General features: G+C 50.5%; 5 protein-coding genes across 5 annotated transcripts; 3 read left to right on the forward strand and 2 right to left on the reverse strand.

Moving 5' to 3' along the window:
• Nucleotides 1-1,318: 1,318 nt before the first annotated feature.
• Nucleotides 1,319-13,871, reverse strand: LOC100907074 (glutathione peroxidase homolog BsaA). The gene is made up of 9 exons (XM_018638660.1): nucleotides 13,854-13,871; nucleotides 3,936-4,041; nucleotides 3,321-3,414; nucleotides 2,452-2,568; nucleotides 2,246-2,364; nucleotides 2,064-2,153; nucleotides 1,851-1,970; nucleotides 1,618-1,735; nucleotides 1,319-1,534 (listed from the first exon to the last, which is right to left on the reverse strand). The coding sequence occupies exons 4-9, from the start codon at nucleotides 2,540-2,542 to the stop codon at nucleotides 1,443-1,445; spliced, it is 630 nt and encodes a 209-aa protein (XP_018494176.1). The 5' UTR covers nucleotides 2,543-2,568; nucleotides 3,321-3,414; nucleotides 3,936-4,041; nucleotides 13,854-13,871; the 3' UTR covers nucleotides 1,319-1,442.
• On the forward strand, nucleotides 2,813-5,325 carry LOC108863924 (uncharacterized). Its single transcript, XM_018638624.1, has 5 exons — nucleotides 2,813-2,909; nucleotides 4,456-4,611; nucleotides 4,734-4,879; nucleotides 4,970-5,057; nucleotides 5,185-5,325. Exons 2-5 carry the CDS (start codon nucleotides 4,528-4,530, stop codon nucleotides 5,323-5,325), a joined length of 459 nt encoding a protein of 152 aa, XP_018494140.1. The 5' UTR covers nucleotides 2,813-2,909; nucleotides 4,456-4,527.
• Nucleotides 2,838-4,250, forward strand: LOC108863934 (uncharacterized). The gene has a single exon (XM_018638659.1). It carries the CDS (start codon nucleotides 3,376-3,378, stop codon nucleotides 4,138-4,140), a length of 765 nt encoding a protein of 254 aa, XP_018494175.1. The 5' UTR covers nucleotides 2,838-3,375; the 3' UTR covers nucleotides 4,141-4,250.
• On the reverse strand, nucleotides 5,606-8,341 carry LOC108863933 (uncharacterized). The gene is made up of 9 exons (XM_018638658.1): nucleotides 8,226-8,341; nucleotides 7,642-7,889; nucleotides 7,067-7,147; nucleotides 6,863-6,957; nucleotides 6,713-6,764; nucleotides 6,483-6,635; nucleotides 6,244-6,354; nucleotides 6,095-6,152; nucleotides 5,606-6,005 (listed from the first exon to the last, which is right to left on the reverse strand). The coding sequence occupies exons 2-9, from the start codon at nucleotides 7,648-7,650 to the stop codon at nucleotides 5,794-5,796; spliced, it is 771 nt and encodes a 256-aa protein (XP_018494174.1). The 5' UTR covers nucleotides 7,651-7,889; nucleotides 8,226-8,341; the 3' UTR covers nucleotides 5,606-5,793.
• Nucleotides 10,558-18,076, forward strand: sp3 (phosphatidylinositide phosphatase spermathreecae). The gene is given in 28 exon segments (XM_029110831.1): nucleotides 10,558-10,654; nucleotides 11,633-11,713; nucleotides 11,805-11,947; nucleotides 12,033-12,230; nucleotides 12,330-12,490; nucleotides 12,576-12,696; nucleotides 12,790-12,861; nucleotides 12,948-13,247; nucleotides 13,331-13,458; nucleotides 13,566-13,611; nucleotides 13,758-13,921; nucleotides 14,007-14,099; nucleotides 14,261-14,359; nucleotides 14,448-14,556; nucleotides 14,717-14,824; nucleotides 14,922-15,064; nucleotides 15,568-15,702; nucleotides 15,805-15,901; nucleotides 15,970-16,075; nucleotides 16,202-16,296; nucleotides 16,380-16,664; nucleotides 16,667-16,755; nucleotides 16,856-16,929; nucleotides 17,016-17,104; nucleotides 17,191-17,401; nucleotides 17,493-17,548; nucleotides 17,674-17,823; nucleotides 17,939-18,076. Coding segments are annotated over 28 exon segments (3,588 nt in total).
• The last annotated feature ends 740 nt before the right edge of the window (nucleotides 18,077-18,816 follow it).

The raw sequence follows: 18,816 nt of genomic DNA on the forward strand, positions 1-18,816 counted from the left end.
AAGAGCTGAGATTCAAGTTGGGAAATGCGAGACATTAAGGCCGGCCCGAGCCCCTTAGGTTCCGCGGATCCCCCTCGCTGTCTGGAGAAAATCTTCAGGAGCGGGGAATAGGAACACCCACGTAGTAACCGACTTTGCGAATTTCCCATTGACAATCCCTCCGGCGGAATCGTCTCGTGTCTCATTCCGGCCGAGGCGGGGAAAACTTTCGCCTCGTCCCGAAGCTTGGCACCTCGAGCCCGACGACTCGATATCGAAAGAATTGGCCGAGTCAGGTGGATGCCTCCGTCCGAATCCCTGCCGTGGGAAAATAAGCGAAGCCGCTTTGTGCCGCGACGGCCACAGGCTCGAGGCGAGAATGAAAGGAATCAAACATCATTCAAGAGCGATCATACAGAGAGGTGCTGGGCGCTCAGAATTGACGACAAAGCGGTTTTATAGCTTTAGTCCTGCCTAGTTCTGTTCCGAATATTTGATCCGCCGGCGCCGTCTGCGATAAACGGGCAGCCCGAGAGCAAACTGGACAACGAACGTGCTTTTCTATCATAGCTCTTGCTCCTTTTGGAAGAGCATACTCTCGCGCGCCGAATCTCATATAGTAGGCTGGGCGCTGGTGATGAATTCTGACTTAAGCTAAGACGACAGGATCAGGAATCGATACTCCTACCGAAAAGCCCGGGTCGCCGGTGTAGCAAACATTTGTTATCCAGCCCGCGCATCCTTCGATGACGTGAAGTAGAGATCGAAATCGACACCCCGAGGTTAGGATCGAACGCTCGGCAGCTCCACTCGAAGATTGCTCTCAACAAAATCAATGAATTCAGACATGGGGGTCGAAGCAGCTCCGCGAGGCCAGTGTTTCGACTCAAAATGATTGGCTCTTCCTGCTTAAGCCTGCGCAAATAACAAAGAGCGGGATACTCCTGACATGCTCCTCACGGATAGCTCACGAGCAAGGGGCGTCCTGGGAAAGGAACGGAATCTTCATTGAGACTCGATTGCGGTTCCAAATTGCGCGAAATAACAGGATAGTTTCCACCGATCGAGTGCGGGTTCAAGCCGTTCGTCACCCCCTGGACCGCCGCCGCACCCGCGCTCGAGGACTTAAGGACCCTAGACGAATCGAAACATTCATCGTGAATATCATAGGGATTGTTCACAGAGTGGAATTTGATAAAATCTGGTTTCAAGTCCTTTTCGAGCATTTGTTCACCCTACTCTCACTTGCGCAACGGATCTGGAGAGCGGGAGGCCTCGGCTGATTGTGAGATTAGCTGGGGAGAAATATCATGCGGTTCGGAACTGAGTACACCGAGTCTCAAGCTAGATAAGGCGGGTCCTTGCGACTGACTGAAATAACGTTCAGTCGTTTTTTTTCCAATCAACATGGGTTATCAATCTAGATAAACAATATATACTAGCTCGGACGAAGCTTCACAGATTCAGAGCTTAGAGTCCCTGGCGAGATAGGTCTTGATGTCGGCTTCGAGCGAAGCAGGCGCGTCCTGTGGCGAGTAGCGTTTGACAGGTTTGCCTGCAATGAGTTGATAAACAGTCTTGAAAGAAGATGCAAGTTCAACCTGACTCGAGTTCCGGAAGGCAAGCCGAATGAAGTACCTGTCCGATCCACGAGGAACTTCGTGAAGTTCCATTTGATGTCATCTGTCAGGAAACCGTGTTGTTCACTCTTCAAGAACTTGTAGAGAGGAGCAGCGTTCTCTCCGTTCACATCGATCTGGGAAGGGTGATGAAATGTGCCCAATTATTCCAGGAACGTCCCGGGGAAAGATGTGCGGGCTATCTCTAGTTTGGAATCTACTTAGGAGCTCCCGCCCTGCCCATTCTCATACCTTTTTGAACATGTCGAAGGTTACGTTGTATTTCAAGGAGCAGAACGATTTTATTTCCTCCTCCGAACCGGGTTCCTGACCACCGAATTGGTTGCAAGGGAAACCCAAGACTTTGAAACCCTGAGAAATTGAGCCCAGTCACAAGTCGTTCTCGCGGCGAAAGGTCTAGATTATCGGTGAATGATCGTTCAGGGCTCAGAGCGATGGACTCACCTCTGCTTTGTAATCATCGTACAGTTTCTGCAAGCCCGCGTATTGCCCGGTCAGACCGCACTTCGAGGCGACGTTCACGATTAGGCAGACCTGTCTCGAGAGCGAATTCCTAGCTTAAATCTGTATCTACCCTTTGTCGTCGTGATCACATCATTTGACCTGGACGAGGTCGATCTACTTACATCGCCTTCGTATTTTTTTAGCGAAACATCTTCGCCTTTAATGTTCTTCACGACAAAGTCATAGATAGTTTTTGCCATAGTGTTCGTGGAGAAGCGCGCGTAGCTGGCTGTCTCCGATGCTGAAGAAAGACCTCACTTGAACATAAGCGTCGTCAATCGAGCTGCTACTAAAGCTCAGAGAACCGAGAAGCATTTCCAGACCGTACCGTGAATTGAAGAGGGACAGCTTCGAGGGACCGACTTCAAAATATTCGGCGTTAGAACGACTGTCTTCCGCAGAACTGTGGTGGCCATCATCAAGTCTCGAGGTGCGTAATATCGCGCTAAAAGGCGGACAATGAGAAAAACAACGGATACAGGAGTCTCTATCTTTCTTGACGATACCCTATGAGCTCTCTAGGAGTAGCCAGACAGAGGAGTTCTTCCAGTCGAGCGACTCCGATTCCTCATCGAAGCCGTCGCGTCGGGGCCTCGCCATCCTTTTTATTCTTGGAGGGCACTGACGATTTCCTTTCCCGCGATTGTTTCGAAATCCGTGGGAGGAGCAGCGTCGTCTGCTAGACGTACAACATACAAGATCTTCGTCGCAGTTTGTGGCGTGTTGCAGTGGCTCAACGCGGATTACCCTGAGTAAATGAGTTCGACTCTCACATTGAATCCCCGAGTAAGTCCCGGGTTTGAGAGAGGATCGTCGATCGCAGATCGATTCTCGCTTTTATTCGCTCGAGGTTGATATTGGTCCGTAGCAGACGATGCGCTCTTCGAGCCGCGCTCAGATGGGAGTGTTTGTGCTGGCAAGCCAGCGAAGGTAGCCACGGACATTGTCGCCGCTGCAGACAAATCAGCGGTTTCAGCATCATGAGCTTCGTACAGAACGAGCTCTTGACGTAATTCAGCGAAAATCGTTCCTCAGTACACAGATGGGCTTGCGAGCTCCTTTTACGGAGACGATTAACGGTTTGCTTAGCTGGATTCCCGCTCCATCGACGTCCGCGCCTTGACTCCGATCAAATCCGAAGTTGTTTACCTTCCGACTGCTCGCGTGCGTGGGAAAATGTGCAGGAATTTAACTCACGGACTCGGTCTAGAAAGGTGAAGCGTGTGTACGATTCAGGAGGAGTCCGTCCACCATGGATCCAAATCTAGACTCGAAGCAGCGGTACGTCGAGCTGAAAAAACGAATGAAATATCTCTTGCACGAGAATGAAAGCTATAAACAAGAGATAGCCAAAGTCAACGAGCGGCTGTTGAACGTGAGCAAAGATAAGGCTTTCCTATTGGAACAGCTCCTCCAATTCGAAGATAACGATTCGTCTACGGAATCCGAGCTCTCTGACTCCGATCATGATCGTAAGTTGCCCGAGCCTCCGAAAAAGAAACCCCGTCAACGGAAGCCGAAGGCTCCGGCAGCCGCTCCATCGAGCGGTCCGAACTCTTGGAGCAATTCACCGAAAAGTCACAATCGCACAACGACAGCGAACCCCTCGACGACAAATCAGGGCGGCCACGGTGGGCCGAGTCATTCCAAAACATCGTCCAAGACGGGAGCTGCTGGGGGACAGACGAAGCGCCGGAGTAAACATGAAAATCAAGCTCGCAACAAAAACGCGGCGGGACCTCAACCGACGCAGATTGCGAGTGCATCGATGAGCAGAGTATCCGGGGGCGGACCTTCGATCGGGAACCATACCGGCAATCCTTCCTCGTCTGGACCGGTGTCGTCATCGATACTCAACCGCAACACTCTGACCGCTGAGGAAGTTGAACGTCATCTCCAGGCTAAAAGTGGTCCTAGGCTGCCGATGCCGCAACCCACGTCACTGACCCTTCCGGCAGAATTGTTCAACGACGATGCGTTTATGACAGATCTCGGCTCAGATCGTGGCAATGTTTGAACGTCACCGATGACGTGAGAATGTGTCAAGTTGTGAGCATGTCGAATCTTTGTGCAAACATTGGCGCTTGTCTATAGCACTGTAAATAAAAAATATTGTATCCATCAACACCTTCATTCTTGCTGGCTCGATTAGGTCCTCCGCAAGAGGGATCATTTGAAATTGGAGAACGGACTCAGAGCCTCGAATCAGAGATGGGGATAAGGATGGTCATTATCGACTCGGGAAGCTCGACGGGAACACGAGCTCTCCAATCGACAAGTCTGTCTCTCCAAAGACTGCCCCTCCAAAGAGTGTTCTGTCGTACTTTTGCAGGGTTTCCTCCGGTGAGACATTGGCGACCAGCCCAGAAGAAGAACTTTCGAGGATCCTCGAGCGGTCTAGAACATGTCGTCGTCGTCTTCTGACTCCGAGGAAGACGCTCGACTAAAAGCAGCCGCCGTGACAGTTACAGACATTTTCACGGGCAAGGTACACATGCAGTCGATGAGTGGATCTTCTTCCTCCTAACTCTCGTGGGAGACTCAATCTGAATGAATACCAGCATCGAAGATCCCGTGATCTATTTGTCGTATCCTTGCTTCTCCTTATAGGGCGCCCCCAAGAGCGAAGATTCCGGCCAAGATCATTCTCGTAACGGTCGCTACGATCTTGATCCCGAGTGCAAGAAATTCTTGGCTTCGAAGTTGGACGAAATGCTTGAGAGAACCTACAAATTCACCACCAAGAAGATGGAAAGGTTCGTTTGTATTGGCCGAGAGACATTATGTATGCTGATGACGTTGCGTCCGGCCCTCGTGTGAATAAAGGTCCTTCATTTTTCTCCTAGGAGTACGGAATTTCCGACCCGATCCGAAGCCGGGGGTGTACGTCTCTTTTCGAACTCCGCACCGTTGACGGATGTGCCCCACTCCGATGTGAGTATCATAAGTCGAACCACCACGATTGAATATAAGGGTGTGATATCAGATGTCAACGTCGCGTTCTTGATCCTCCTCTTCCGAACCATGAAATCTTCTGATCGCTACTGCTCCTCCCCCACAGGAAGAGCCCAGTAAAGCGAAGAAGCGCAGGAAGAAGAAAGACATCCTCCCGAAGACATCCGCCACGGATGATATGTTGAGAGCGTGTGCAGTCTCTGCGGACTGGCTTAAGCACCAGAATCCACTGAGGAAGACGTCGTGACCGAGACTCGAATCGATGGACTCACCCTATTCATCGTCGGACGGGCGGGGTGCTCGCGATCACAATTATCGCTCTCAGCGTCTGTGAATCTTCCTACGAAGTACCAATTTGCGCCGCTCCGGATCACGACAACAGATCAAAGCCGTGCTCCTCATTATAGATGTAAACATGATGTTAAATGAATTTCCGAAATCCGCCCCTTGGAAGAGCATTCTCAATGAAGTCCTTCAGGATAATACATCGACCGCCAGGAATCAATGAGTCGAATGTCCCGAGTTGCGTACGCTGTCGGTAGGAAGTTTATTGCACTCGGCATATACACCGACGTTCGAACAAAGAGCGAAAATTCTCCTGATTCAGACATCCCATGAAGATGAGAAGCAATTCATGGCTAGAGAGGGTGCGGAAATCACGATTTCTCAACCATTCTAGCCTCTGAGACGAGTGGCGTCTCTTTCCCTCGTATGATCACCACCGCGATGGATACCAGTCGTTGTTGATCGGCGCTTGATTCCAGGATGTCTTGACGGGAGGAGGACTGGGTTGTCGATAAGAACCTGTTCTGACATTCCGTTGGCTGTTCCAGACAATCGCCGGCTCAGAGCGATCGGTCCAGCCCTGGTTCTGTATGGCTCCTCGCCATTGTATATTCTCGACTGGATTCGGGTTGCTCGACCAGCCTGCGTTTGGAATGATGTTGAACCAGAGGATAGATGATGAAATTATCTGCAGAGGTTGGGACGCGACGAATGCAATTTCAATCTCTCACCTGCTTGCTGTTGCCACCCGCCACCACGGTTGTCGAAATTCGGTTCGTTGTGGACGATCTACAGAATAAGAGTCGTTCGTTCCGTCGCTGTGGGTTTCTAGCCTATCGATGATCGCATGTCTTATACCAAAATCTAGAGGACGACCTACCTTGGGAGCGTCAGATTTCACGCGTACGCTCGCCGGATCTTCATTGGCTGTTCCAGGCTCGTTCGTTTCCACCTTGGCTCGGAATCCATGTTCATCGGCAACATATGAAACCTAGAACCGCAAACCGTCGATCGCCGACTAAGTTTCAGAATAGCTGCTGATGAAGAGAAATCTTCGAGACCGATCGATCCTTATTATTGGATCGATCGATGGATCCTCGGATATGGTCGGCCACTAACCTTTCTTTTGTGACCGTCGGCCGTGACTATCGTGTACCAACCGGTGACTCTTCCGTTCTCGTCTGATTTCTCCTCTCGGGCGGAACCACCATCGTGTCCGTGAGCAGAATAAGAGAAATGATAAGGTTTCCGCGCCTCCTGCTGATGGGTCTGCTGCGGAGGTTGGGAATTAAGGCGAATCTATAATGGCTATCTTGATGATCGATTGCCGATCGAGCTCTGAGACAAACCTGGTACCCTGCGTGGTCATTGTTTTGAATTCCTTCTATCCAACCATGAGACCTGTAATGGAACCGACAAACCACGCTCAGCCTTCAGAGGTATGAGCAGAGAAAACCAAAGCGACTCGATACATATACAATTCCTTGCAGCATAATTACCCATCCTCGACACTTTGATGGGAACCGAGCCACTCATTGTTCTGTCGCGCGTTGTTCCATCTTAAATACGGAGGCGCCTGCGTCCAGCCGGAGACCTAGCCCACGGAAATGAAAGTGAGGAGAGGCCCCGATTCCGCGAGGAAGTCCATGAGTTTTTCGAACGGTTGCTGATCGGGGCGACTGATGCCATATAAGTGCGCCTACCTCTGAATTTCGGGGATATGACCTCACATGAGGCACGACCGCAAATATTAGCAGAGCCGCTCTGAGAAGCACCGCGAAGGTCTGGAAGAAGCGTCATTCGGTTCGCATGAAATCGTAATGCTCCTAATCGTCAGGGCTGTGTAAAGTATCCTGTTGAATGTTGTCGACGCGCTTGACGAGGAGGACGGATTTGGATTTGATACTCGGGACTTCTTCGCGAATGAAAAGGGGCCCTGGGGGCTGAGAGTATCTTCCTTGGAGAGATTCTTCTAGAGCTTAAGTTCCCCTCGAATAGGGGAGGGCGGGTGTCCCTCGACTCATTCTTCGAGGTTCCCGAGTTGACAGATGTCGGTAGGGAACCAACGTGGAATTCCCACAATGACCTGATTCAACGTAGGTGATGGAACCCAAAGTCAAGAGCTAATTGCGTGCATGTCTGCGATAATAATCCTAGGCGAGGTTGACAGAGGGGATTAGGGAGCCCTCCCGTACTCAAGGAGGGGAATCGATCTCGGGAGTCGCCCCTTGACTCTTTTCACGGATACACTTCATTGCGATAAAGTTTTCTTGCTTACCGATGTCATGATTTAATCCTCACGAGCCAGAACGAATCCTGAATATTGAGATACGTAGACCGATTCGAACACTGAGCACAGACAGAACGAACACGGATACACGAACGCTCACCGACGTGATTCAGCCAGAAACACGACATCGTATCCCTGAATGCTGGGACCTTATAGTGGGAGGTTGGAGGAAAGGGAGACTCGAATTTCTTCAGTTAAGTGGAGGCGAGGGCTGACCCGATATCAGTGGACGAATCCTGCGTAATATCAACGAAGAAGTTCTGGAGAGTGTGCAAAATTAATTTTCTCGATTAGGACGACCTTCACGAGCAGTCAGCAAAACTCGAACCCTTCTGTGGAAGTCGTTTGTCTCCCGTGCGAAAACTTCCCGATCCCACCGAATTGCGAGTCAGATGGACTCTTCATTCCGTATGCCTGCTAAACCTATGCTGATTCTTATCTATTGTTCTGGTCGGTCAGTTGGCTGCTTTGTCCGACCATATCTGAGGAAACGGTCGGAACTCCGCATCCTTGCTGGACGCTTCGGCATTGATAAGATTTCAGCCGAAGAGCACGTTTTGAAAGTCACGTACGTTTCGAAACTTCGTTCAGTATGAGAAGAGCGTTTCTCGTTTCGCATGCAGAATCGGAAGTGTAGTCGGTCCACGCTTAATTGGCAGGATTTTCTGGCGGATTATGAGGTTTTGTCACGGGACGCAATTTTTGATCCAGCCGAAGAAACGGGCAACGTTAGTCATCTCTATGGGACTTGAACTCCGCTGCGGATGATGCGGAGGCCAGGCTCGCGGTGGCCAACCACAGAAGACGTTGGAACTGCGAGCACCGAAAGCCTGTAAAAACCTGCACATTCTTTGGTCAAACACGGCACATGTATCACCAGCGGGGAAAGTTCTGTCCACTGAGTTATAACCCTGTGCAACTATGGGAACTCGGGCTATTGGGAAAATCGCGGGTGATCCACCTCTTCCAGTTGTGAGAAAAAAAGTTCTCGCCTTCGAGGTCGGAGAAAATGATTCATATGGGACAGTGACGCCGGAGGGTCTGAAACACCGGCATGCAAATTGAGAGCGATGTTCGATGCGATAACGCCGCTCACCCAGAAGTAATGATTCTCCTTTGACTATGTCCTCGGCAAGCAACAAGCCATGTCAAATGCGGTCTCTTACCGAGAAAGCCCGACCCCCTAGGTAGCTTCTCCCGGATGGAGCTCGGATGAGGGAGATGCTCGGACTCCTAATCGATGAAAGTTCATGGATCAAACCCAGTGTCTCCGCTTTTCCCATCGGAATCTCGACGCTACTGAAACTCGATCGAGTTTGCCCGGATCGAGTGCCACATCCTGACAGAATCCGATTCGGATCGTCGACGAAGAGTCTGGACAGGAGAAGACAAGCGAAAGCCTGTCCTTCAACGAATGACCGTCACAATTCTCGAATGAGAACAACCGTAAAAAATGCCGATCACAGAAGCGGAAGAAGTGTCTTCATAAATATTCCTGAGTGTCTGCTCCTAATTAGCGTCTCCCTCAAACAATTGAACCAGGGACAACAGCGCTGCTAATTGATCGCGCGCAGAAATTCGACGGAGGTCCACCGAATCCTGTGTGAGTGTTTTTTTTTTTAATCATTTGTGCATATGAATCTATACACCATACTTTTTTAGTATGGTGCATAGATTCACTTGAGTTCGATGATGTGCTAAACCCATGCGATGGAGATCAGACGAGCTTAATCTGTACGTTTGTAATTTGGATTTGATTCGACGACATCTTCGGGCATCCCCACCATTTGAGCTTCGACCTGATTCGGCAAGTCATTCAAGCGTTCTTCCCATTTACGGGCTCTCAAACTCACGCAGAAGAAAAGCCCCACGGGCGGAGACGCAACGGGCCCCACGGGCACACCAAACCGTGCGCCTTTCGCCCTATCCTGATGGCTCTCCGGGTATAGGTATCCTTACCCGGAGCTTGGGGTGTCATGGTGTTGGATTTTACCCGTATCTTCCCTGAGGAAACACAAAAATAATCATCATAATAACGTGTGTTTCCTCGAAGCCCGAGGGCCATTATCATCTCAAAGAGGGACTTAGAATCCGGACGGCGGAACTTCTAGGGAATGTTATAAACGCAATCAGTACACTGCCCTAGAATCGGAATGAGGAGGACGGTATCCATGGAGTTCAGGAGACCTCATACGCATCCAAGTGATAGAAAGAAAAATCAGCGAGAAAGAGCATAGAAGCAATTTTCCCCGTTATGGAGCGGAGAGCAGAGCGGGGAAGGGATCCTGGATTCACGCGCGAAAGTGGGGAAATAGAGCATGGCGAGGGGACGGGAGATGTCGCGGGGAATAAATCGAGACAAGTTGAAGACCATGATAGGACTTCTCTTCCAGGAGCTGCGACTCGAGACAACGGGAGCTCGCCACTGATAGGAGCCAAAGTCAACAAACCGTTCAGATATCAGAACGTATGTAGGACGTCTCCCGTGCTCCAACGAGAGTATGTGAGTTCATCAGCTCTTCGAAGGAATCTCTGGCAGAGAGAGCCTGGAGCTCAACTTGATCGCTTGCTTGTTTGTGAAAAATCCTGGTCTGGTCGACAGATGATCGGAATGATTTTTGTTCGTCAAGAAGGTCACGTGATTGAGGTTCGCTTTCGAAAGAGCGCGGGTACTCTTGTTTTCATTCGAGCTCCCATCAGCTGACTGAGGGCACCACAAGCAGCCACCACAATACCACCACTGTGTAGAGCCCTGCTGCCGCTGCTTCTCTCTCTATCTGTGCCGTCAGAGAGAAATGACAGACGGCAGAGACTGTGGAGAAGAGGAATGGTCTGGGAGTCAAAGCCGCTGATTGGAAGCTCATTACTTCTGAGTAGTGATCATTTAGGCGGGCGGCCTTGACAATGGAGGTCCTCTATACCCCGGAGAACTATATTCTCCTGAGTGGTGAACACAGTTTATGGTGCAGTCGCGAGACTGGTTCATTAACGCCTAGAAGAGGTAAAGTGACAACCTACTTCGAATTCATATCCGAAAACTTTCGATGGCTCGAACGATCTGAATCGACCTTTCCAAAAATTAGGTTCACGCCCTATCAGTCGGTTCACTCGGTCCGAGTCTGCAGAATATTACGACTCCGCGAGTGTGTGTCTCGGAAAGATCAGCCGAAACTTCATCTGACAGGCATGATTGACGTTTCCCCGATCGAGCTCGACTCAAGCTCCGGTCTCTGGCTCTCGATAATATGTGAATTAAGAGGGAAACTCTCTCTGGTAGGGCAATGGTCATCTCTGGTCGATCGATCGCTTCCCAAGTGAAATATCTCGCTCAGAGGAATGAGTCCGCTTGGCGCCCCGAGTTTTCTTCCCGACAGCTGCTGTTTCGCTCTCTGTTACGGTATCGGAGTCTAGCTAACGGTCCAAGCCGCTCGCGCTGCTGTCTTTCGAGTATATCGGTCTCGTACCGATCCACGAGGTCCCAGTCTGGATTCTTAGCCACTCAGCGGTGAGATGGTTCGATTGTCGAAAGATCGTTGGACCTGACGATCGACCGCAAAATGTTCACATGGCTTCATTACTCTGTGTCAAGCCGAAATCGAGTGTGAGTCGCCTTTTCTGTTGACGAGTAGCTCTCTGCTGCCTGTCGCGAGTCGATCACCGACCTAGGAGGTCTCCAAGCAAACCCTCGTTCAGAGCGATGAGAGGAATGATACATCGGAGCTTCCGGTGCGCTGTGGAGGGATCGCGCATGGTCCAAGATTGTTATGCTCTCGCCCTTTGAGAGAAGCGTCCTCATAAGACACTGTCTTCGAGCAGTTTTTCCTCACTGGAGGAATAATGCCTCTGCAGATTGCGCCACACTCGACCGTGACGGGTATACCTAATCGATCCGTACGACATGTTTATGGCGCGGCCGTGAATTCATCTCCCTTCACAGTCTGTCCGTCTCTCCCCCAATTGAATCCTTCTCTTTTTTCAGTTTGTTCCTTGGCTGAACTGACGGATCCGCAATGTATTGGCATCGTATACGGAATCGTGGGGAAGTTCCAACCGACACCAGGTGAGTCGGACGAAGGCCTACACCAAGGGGTTTGAGTCGCTCGGAGTAGGCGCGACTCGCATTTTCACATCGTGCTGTTCACCTCATGCAGATTCCGCCTCGTATCTGGTCGTGATACGGAACGCGTCGATCGTTGGAGTTCTCCCGGACCAGACTGATGTTTTCAAGATCAACAGAGTCGTACTCTTACCCTTGACGAAAGATAGCCCTCCTGTTGCATTCGGCGAGCTCGATGTGAGTTATCCGCAATTCGCTCAGAGACGCGCGAGAGGGACTCCATGACCACCTGTCAATCTAAGAAAGCTTTCCCCCCATTCAGCTTTGTCGCAAGCACCACATGGGCTTATGCCCGGAACCGAGTCCGGAGAGAAGCACTCCGGCGGGCATTCCCCAAAGGGGAGGGATACAGAAAACGTGGAACTCATTGAAAACCGCGACTTCCAGTTTACAGCCTAGCGGTCGACGGCCTCACAATGTGGGCAACCTCAAGGAGAAATACGAGCAGAGGCTATCAGACGTGCGTATTTTGTCCACAGCCTCTTTACGGTTCAATGGAATCGGGCTTTAGCCCCAAGTCGGCGTCGCGTTGAATATTTCTTGAATCCGTTCTTTGCAGGAGCTGATAAAGATGTTCGATGGAACAGATTCCTTCTACTTCTCCACGAAGGGCGACTTGACAAATTCTCTCCAACGGAAAGAGCGTATGAAGAAACACAGGAAAGACTCAGACTCTGCGAATACTGATCGGGCGCCGCCGTGGGAGACCTACGATGAAAGGCAAGCTGATCCGGATCTGCAGAAAATCCGCTCTCTGACGGCGGGAATTCATCGATCACTTGGATTCATGTCAGACTTCTCGCAGGTTCTTCTGGAACTCGGCAATGATCGCCGAGATCTTATCGCATCCGAAACTCGAAGAAGTTCTACCGTGGGTAACACCTGTGATACAAGGCTTCGTTCAAATAGACCGTCTCGCCATACAGGTAATAAAAGTAGCACGGGGAATGTCATTCCATTCCCGCGCGAGTTCACATTATCTCTGAGGAGATATTCTTAGAAAGAAAATTCCTTCGCAGGACGACAATACTCAAGATGTCACGCTAACTCAGGACAACGGCACCTGGGTAGAATGCAACCCACCTGCCCCGGTAATGACTGTCGGATTCTCATCATCTGTATGGGAATATCAAACGAATGAAATCGTCTTATAAGTATGGTTTATTTTCGCAACTAGGCGCGTCTCTTCAACATGATCTTGATATCTCGGAGGAGTCGTCATCGAGCGGGAACGCGGTACAAGAGACGAGGCGTCGACGAAGAGGGTCGATGCGCGAATTTCGTCGAAACCGAGCAAATCTTCCAGTTTGAGCCTCACGTGGTATCCTTCGTCATGGTTAGGGGCTCCGTCCCGGTATTCTGGTCGCAACCTGGGATAAAATATCGACCGCCACCCCAACTCGACAGAGGGGAGAATGAGACCGCAGAAGCTTTCAAGAAACATTTCGACCAGCAGCTCGAGCTTTATGGGAAGCAGGTTGGTATCGAGTTGCCGTCTGCCTCTACCGCTCGGAATCCGGGACTCATACAGTACAATAATAATTGTTCCCGAATCCCCAGACGATTGTTTCGCTCGTTGAGAAAACTGGTAAAGAGGGAGTGATCTCCCGGGCATACTTGGAACACATACTTCGATTGGACAATCCCTTGCTTAGTTACGTCACCTTCGATTTCCATGAATACTGCAGGTGGGTGTTGCTTATCTGCTTGATTGTGTTGGTGCTATTGAATGAAATATCCATTCAGCGAAGTCAAGCGAGAGATAGCCCCCTTGGACATTATCATTCCCTTCCAGAGGAATGCATTTTGAGAACGTCGCCGTATTGATCGCCAATTTGAAGGTGAGCTTTGATCCACGTGTTGTCCGGAGACGAAGTTCTTCATCAAGATATCAAGCCGATTGCTCCTGAGGCGATGTTCGATGGTCGAGCCAGCCATCACTCACTCACCCATCATTCACTCACTCTGCTCTATGTATATTCCGAAGGAATCGCCACTGAAAGATTCTTGGACGTATCTGTGGCTCGACGGTCATGGAGTGGTTTGCGAACAGACCTCGGTGTTCCGCGTGAATTGCATTGACTGCTTGGATCGGACAAACGTCGTACAAACCGCTATCGCTCGCGAGATGATGGAAACTCAATTCTTGAGGTGAGATATGTGTGTAGTGATAAAATTGCCATAAGGTGAATCCGACTCCACGCGAGGTTTTCCCCAACGCAGCGCTCGTTTACAGATTGGGCCTCATGTCTCCCGAATCCAGTCTTCCGCTTTCCGTTCGACGGGCGTTCCAGATCGCTTGGGCGAACAACGGTGACATAATCTCGAGGTACGTCAATTCACGATCTCTCCGAAAGGCAACCTCCGCTCACCCCCTCGACACTCGTTGCTTGTTGTAATTATTTCGAAATTCATGAGTACACGCGAACTTTGGTGCGTGGGCGAAGAGCTCGATATGACGATCATCCTATCTTCCGTCCACCCCGGCAGACAATACGCTGGAACCGCTGCCCTGAAGGGAGACTATACTCGCACCGGTAGTCGGAAACTCTCAGGTTTGATGAAAGACGGGTACAATTCAGCCAACAGGTTCGTGTGTGTTCCATTTATCCATTTGCTACAAGTGACTTTGATTCCCCGGGAAGGATCGCCGGCATCAGAAGCGTTAAAATTCCAGGTATTATTTGAATCGTTTCCGAGACGCCTACCGGCAATCAGTGATTGACCTCATGCTCGGCAATCCTGTGGAGAAGGAAGACATGGCCGTATCACCGGAGCAGGGAGTGGTGGAGGTAATGTTCGAGACAAATCAACGTGATAACTTCTCGCTCGAGCATCCCAGGCCTAGTGGTTGCTCATCAGGCCACCCGAATTTCTCATAACTTTTCTGCTCGAGCTCGCCTCCAAATCATAATGTATGTTTATGTATATATGACTTTATCTGAGCTCAGGAATTCCATTCCCCAGGTCGAGACCCTGCTCGAGGGATACCAGCACGAACATGTCAAGCAACTCATTGAAGATTGTAAAAAAATGCTCGTCCCAGACGATGAGGTAAAACAGTATTTGAATAGAAGCTTCGCATGGCAAGCTCCGGCATTTGTCCGGGAGGATCAATTCGCCGTTTACTCTTGTCTCTTCGCTCTTCCAGGTTTGCCTTGGCGGATGGGCCCTCATCGACGCCGACCCATCTACCGGGGACGCCCAGCAGCAAGATATGGACACCATTCTATTGTTGACAAGAGATTCGTACTATGTAGCGGAATATGACGATCTGACGGATCGGATAACTCGGTGAGTCCAAGATTTCAACGCCCATCGCCACGCGTGTACGTCTGGCGCGGGAGACCGGGAATGAGCGGCGGGTCGTGGGATTCAAAGGTGGGGCTGCGAAGTCGCGAAATTTTCCAAATTAGTGAATGATGTGATTTCTCAAGAGATAGAAAGACTCTGCCGCGCCGTAAGCACAATTGTATTCCATTGTCCTCTCCGTGACAAATGACTGATCGATTTCGCTCCCTCGGAAATCAATAGTCCCGAGTCGTGACGGGAACCAATCTATGAATGAAACTCGCAATCTCCCATCGCTCTTGCGCGCCCTTCGTCGGGGCGAAATTTCTGTTCGAAAACCTTCGCGATCGCCGCGGATCGAGGCGAGAGGCCGAAGCGCCATCCTGCGACGATTCTTGTCAAATTCTACCCATCCATTCACCATCCTCTAATGCCCATCAATCTTTCCGAGCGAAGTCGGCCGAGCGGGTGGGATAGAACATCATTACGAGGGGTTCTTCCTGTAGGTTCCAAAAGGTACTGCTGGAGGATCTCGAGAAAATGGAGCTGGGGCCGGAGCCCTCACTCTTCAAGAGTCGACATCACTGCCTTCGTCTACATTATCTCGTCGGCGGTCAGGGCGGATACTTCCACATGTTCAGGTTCGAGTAGCTCTTTCGCCGAGAACTCTGCGCGTGATACCACGACGACTTGTCAACTCTCACAATCGCAATAATCTGAGACATCCTTGTCGGCCTTTCCAGATGTGCTTCGACCCGTCTTTTCAACAATGTCGCCGTGCCTATAGCTTCGGAGGAAGAGGCTGTGGAATCCTTGAGAGCGATATGCGAGAGCTTGAAGGTCAGTTCCAGCCTATAAAAGTTGTTTCTCGATCTCGATGGCAAGGACAAACGGTGAATATTCCTCAGGTGGCTCTTTCCGTGAGGAGCTTCAACGTTCCATTGTATGAGGGGAAACTCGAGCGACGCCGCAGTAAAATGGCTTTTCAACATACCGCTTCCCAAAGTTCTTCTGGTGAGTTTTCGCTCCCGATGCGGGGATCAGCGAATGGAAGGAAGATTCAAGAGAGTCGATTGCCGATGCTCACTCGTCAGCCAGATATCAACACAGCCAGTGAATTCAAGATTTCTCTCCCCACAGGAGGAGGTCGGACCGGTCACATACCTCAACTCGATCTCCCATCGTCGCTTCCCAGGAATATTTCGGAAGGTCAACTGATGAACTTCATGGGCCAGGTCAGTTCCGGGGGGAGCCGCGTTTGCCCGGGCAACTCCCTGTTTCAGAGAGCCTAACTAACGCCACTCGCGTCGTTCCCAAGGTGAGCTCGCGAGCGATCAACTCGGTTTCATCTCAACTTTCGAGACTGAATCCCATGAGAAGAGGTTCGACAGCTCCAAGAGACCAGGGGAATCGCGGCGCTTTCGGCGGGAGTTCTCAAGCGATTCTCATGACGGTGGCCGAGCAGGCAGGCGAAGACAGAGTCAGCCCAGAACCGGCGACCACGCCGTCGACTCAGGTACCGACAGCAGAGATTCTGAATTCGAATTCGACGAGAAACGGACAGACATTGATTCCGTTTTTCGTTTCCCCCAGCTCCCGATCCCATTCTCGGATTTAGAGCGGACCACAGCATCGACCGATGATCTCACACCGCGTGATCGAGTCAAACCTCCGACGTCCATCTCCATAGATCGGTAAGGCTGTGACGTATCATAGACTATGTATATCACTGTAGAATACGCCGTAGACGAGACCGTTCAGGGGGATTTTCGGGCTGACTGTTGTCTTGCGCAGGACTCTAAGCTCGGATCAGTCCGAGGAATCAGATCTGATCGGAGCCCCGTTCGAGGAACTCAGTCAAATGACAGGTCAGTAGACTCCGCCAGGTGGGCTCATGTGACTCGGCGTTGGGAATATCTCGTCCGATCTGTGAATAATTTCCCTCCTGCTTTAGATGACGGTTTGCTTGAAAGCTGCGGAATACTGGCATCGAGCTTCAAGGACGAGATCGAACAGACTGCCCTTAGACGCAAGCTCTCGCAGGTGATGATGTGATTCGATCTCTGCGACTGAATGAGCAAGCCAAAAACGAAGGTGAAGTTTTTCTTAACCTGACGGATTCTTTTCAGACGTCGAGCGGCAGCTCCGGGACTATCGGATCATCTCGCACGCTCAAGGAAGCCGTGATCGATGACTTCGTCATTGATGCGATGAGAAAGACATCGCTGCAACAGCTGAAGAGAAGGCACCGCATGAGCTTGAACGCATCTAAAGAAGCCCTCTGTATGATGCCGGCGATTCAAATCGAAGCTGTGAGCCAAACACAACACAGTAATGCAGGTAAAAATCACGCAGCGCAGGAACTAGTCACCAGATTGATCAGACAGAGTGATTTGCGGTGAGAGTTATTCATGAATTCCTCTCTATCCAGGTCAAAATCGATCCTTCTCTCGCTCATCCGAGACATTGAACCAAATGAATGCCAGTGTAGGCTCCGGGATCCATGACTCACCGGATTTTTCTTCTCAACTTTTTGTCCACGACGATGGTAATTTTTTCTTGTATTTGAGGATCGGGGCTCGAGAGAAGCCGCGCACAACAGGGTCTGAGAGCTGATTGTTCTTGCAGATCGCTGCATGAAAACATCGCATTCCGAAAGTGCTATATCTCCGACTCCCTTGTCCCCGCTGAGGTCCCCGTCGTCGGCTCCACTGGTGATGAAGAAAGATCTCGTTCTCTCTCCTCTCTCAAAGATAGCTAAGGTGAGAATCCTTCGGAAGGTGTTCAAGGCTCGCGCGAGTCCCCAGTCGAACGCAAGCATCCGAAGCTGAATCTCAGCTCTTTCCGGACCTCTCGAGACACGGGTCTTCCTTGCAGGGGGTTCAGCAGCTCGGCCAAAGCGTGCTAATGACCAAAGGGCATACAAGATCTCCGATAATGGAGGTCAACTCAGAAGAAGCTGCGAATCTGGCAGAGAGGAAAGCAGCGTGTAGGAGTGTCATCATTGATATTTGAAAACCTACGGCCTGGAGCGTGTGATGAGCATCCGGTATCGTCGGAGTACGGACCCACGGAAACCCGAACCAATAGCGTCGACTCCGACTCGCAACTCGAGTAGACTGCAGATATTTTTTTCTATCAATTTTCCATGAATGATGTGTTACCGACTTCCGCTGATCGGGACTCGGATGGTTCCTACTCCGTCTCACTCAGTTTTGTGAAATAATCCTTCTACTCATCAGTGACATATTATGCGGCGATTCCCCTCCTCTCCAGAGGAGCCGTAATCTGCCCACCATGCAAAAACTTGAACATACGTCGCTTTTGGCTACACACCAAGAGAGCTATTCACTGCTTTCCTGTGGCTCCCCCCGGCTCAATCCGTTTTTTTTCTGGAAGCGAGTCTAGCGGCAGAGCTGGATAGAAATGCGGTCTTGGGGATCCTAGGAGACGTAAGAAGCTTGTCTCAGATCTGTTCGGGAGGTGTATTTGGTGATGAGTCACATCTGTAAAGATTATTCGATTTATTTGGTTGTTTGGAAGTGAGATCGATCCTTCGAGAGGATGATTATTGATGAAAAATATGTGGATAATCTACATTTAGTTTTTCAGTGAGAGGAACAACTTCTAGCAGTACACTGTGATTCGGAGATGATTGTTGATTACTGTCGGTCCAAGAGTCTAAGCGTGGGGAGTGCTTTCGCAGAAGAGAAGGTGACTCTGGGAGTCGAATCTCGCTCTCTGAGTGTTTTCTT

This window comes from Galendromus occidentalis, unplaced genomic scaffold (assembly GCF_000255335.2).
Source record: "Galendromus occidentalis unplaced genomic scaffold, Mocc_1.1 scf7180000077121, whole genome shotgun sequence".
In the NCBI taxonomy this organism is placed as follows: domain Eukaryota; kingdom Metazoa; phylum Arthropoda; class Arachnida; order Mesostigmata; family Phytoseiidae; genus Galendromus; species Galendromus occidentalis.

Excerpts from the sequence above, each read along its gene's own strand:
- LOC100907074 (XM_018638660.1), bottom strand. The coding sequence starts at position 2,542 with ATGATGGCCACCACAGTTCTGCGGAAGACAGTCGTTCTAACGCCGAAT. Across the intron at positions 1,971-2,063 it reads ACGATGATTACAAAGCAGAG|GGTTTCAAAGTCTTGGGTTT; the intron begins GTGAGTCCATCG and ends TCAATTTCTCAG. Across the intron at positions 1,535-1,617 it reads GTTCCTCGTGGATCGGACAG|GCAAACCTGTCAAACGCTAC; the intron begins GTACTTCATTCG and ends AACTCATTGCAG.
- LOC108863934 (XM_018638659.1), top strand. The coding sequence starts at position 3,376 with ATGGATCCAAATCTAGACTCGAAGCAGCGGTACGTCGAGCTGAAAAAA.
- LOC108863924 (XM_018638624.1), top strand. The coding sequence starts at position 4,528 with ATGTCGTCGTCGTCTTCTGACTCCGAGGAAGACGCTCGACTAAAAGCA. Across the intron at positions 4,880-4,969 it reads ACCACCAAGAAGATGGAAAG|GAGTACGGAATTTCCGACCC; the intron begins GTTCGTTTGTAT and ends TTTTTCTCCTAG. Across the intron at positions 5,058-5,184 it reads CGGATGTGCCCCACTCCGAT|GAAGAGCCCAGTAAAGCGAA; the intron begins GTGAGTATCATA and ends CCTCCCCCACAG.
- LOC108863933 (XM_018638658.1), bottom strand. Across the intron at positions 6,636-6,712 it reads ATGACCACGCAGGGTACCAG|CAGACCCATCAGCAGGAGGC; the intron begins GTTTGTCTCAGA and ends CAACCTCCGCAG. Across the intron at positions 6,006-6,094 it reads CGGGTGGCAACAGCAAGCAG|GCTGGTCGAGCAACCCGAAT; the intron begins GTGAGAGATTGA and ends TTCCAAACGCAG.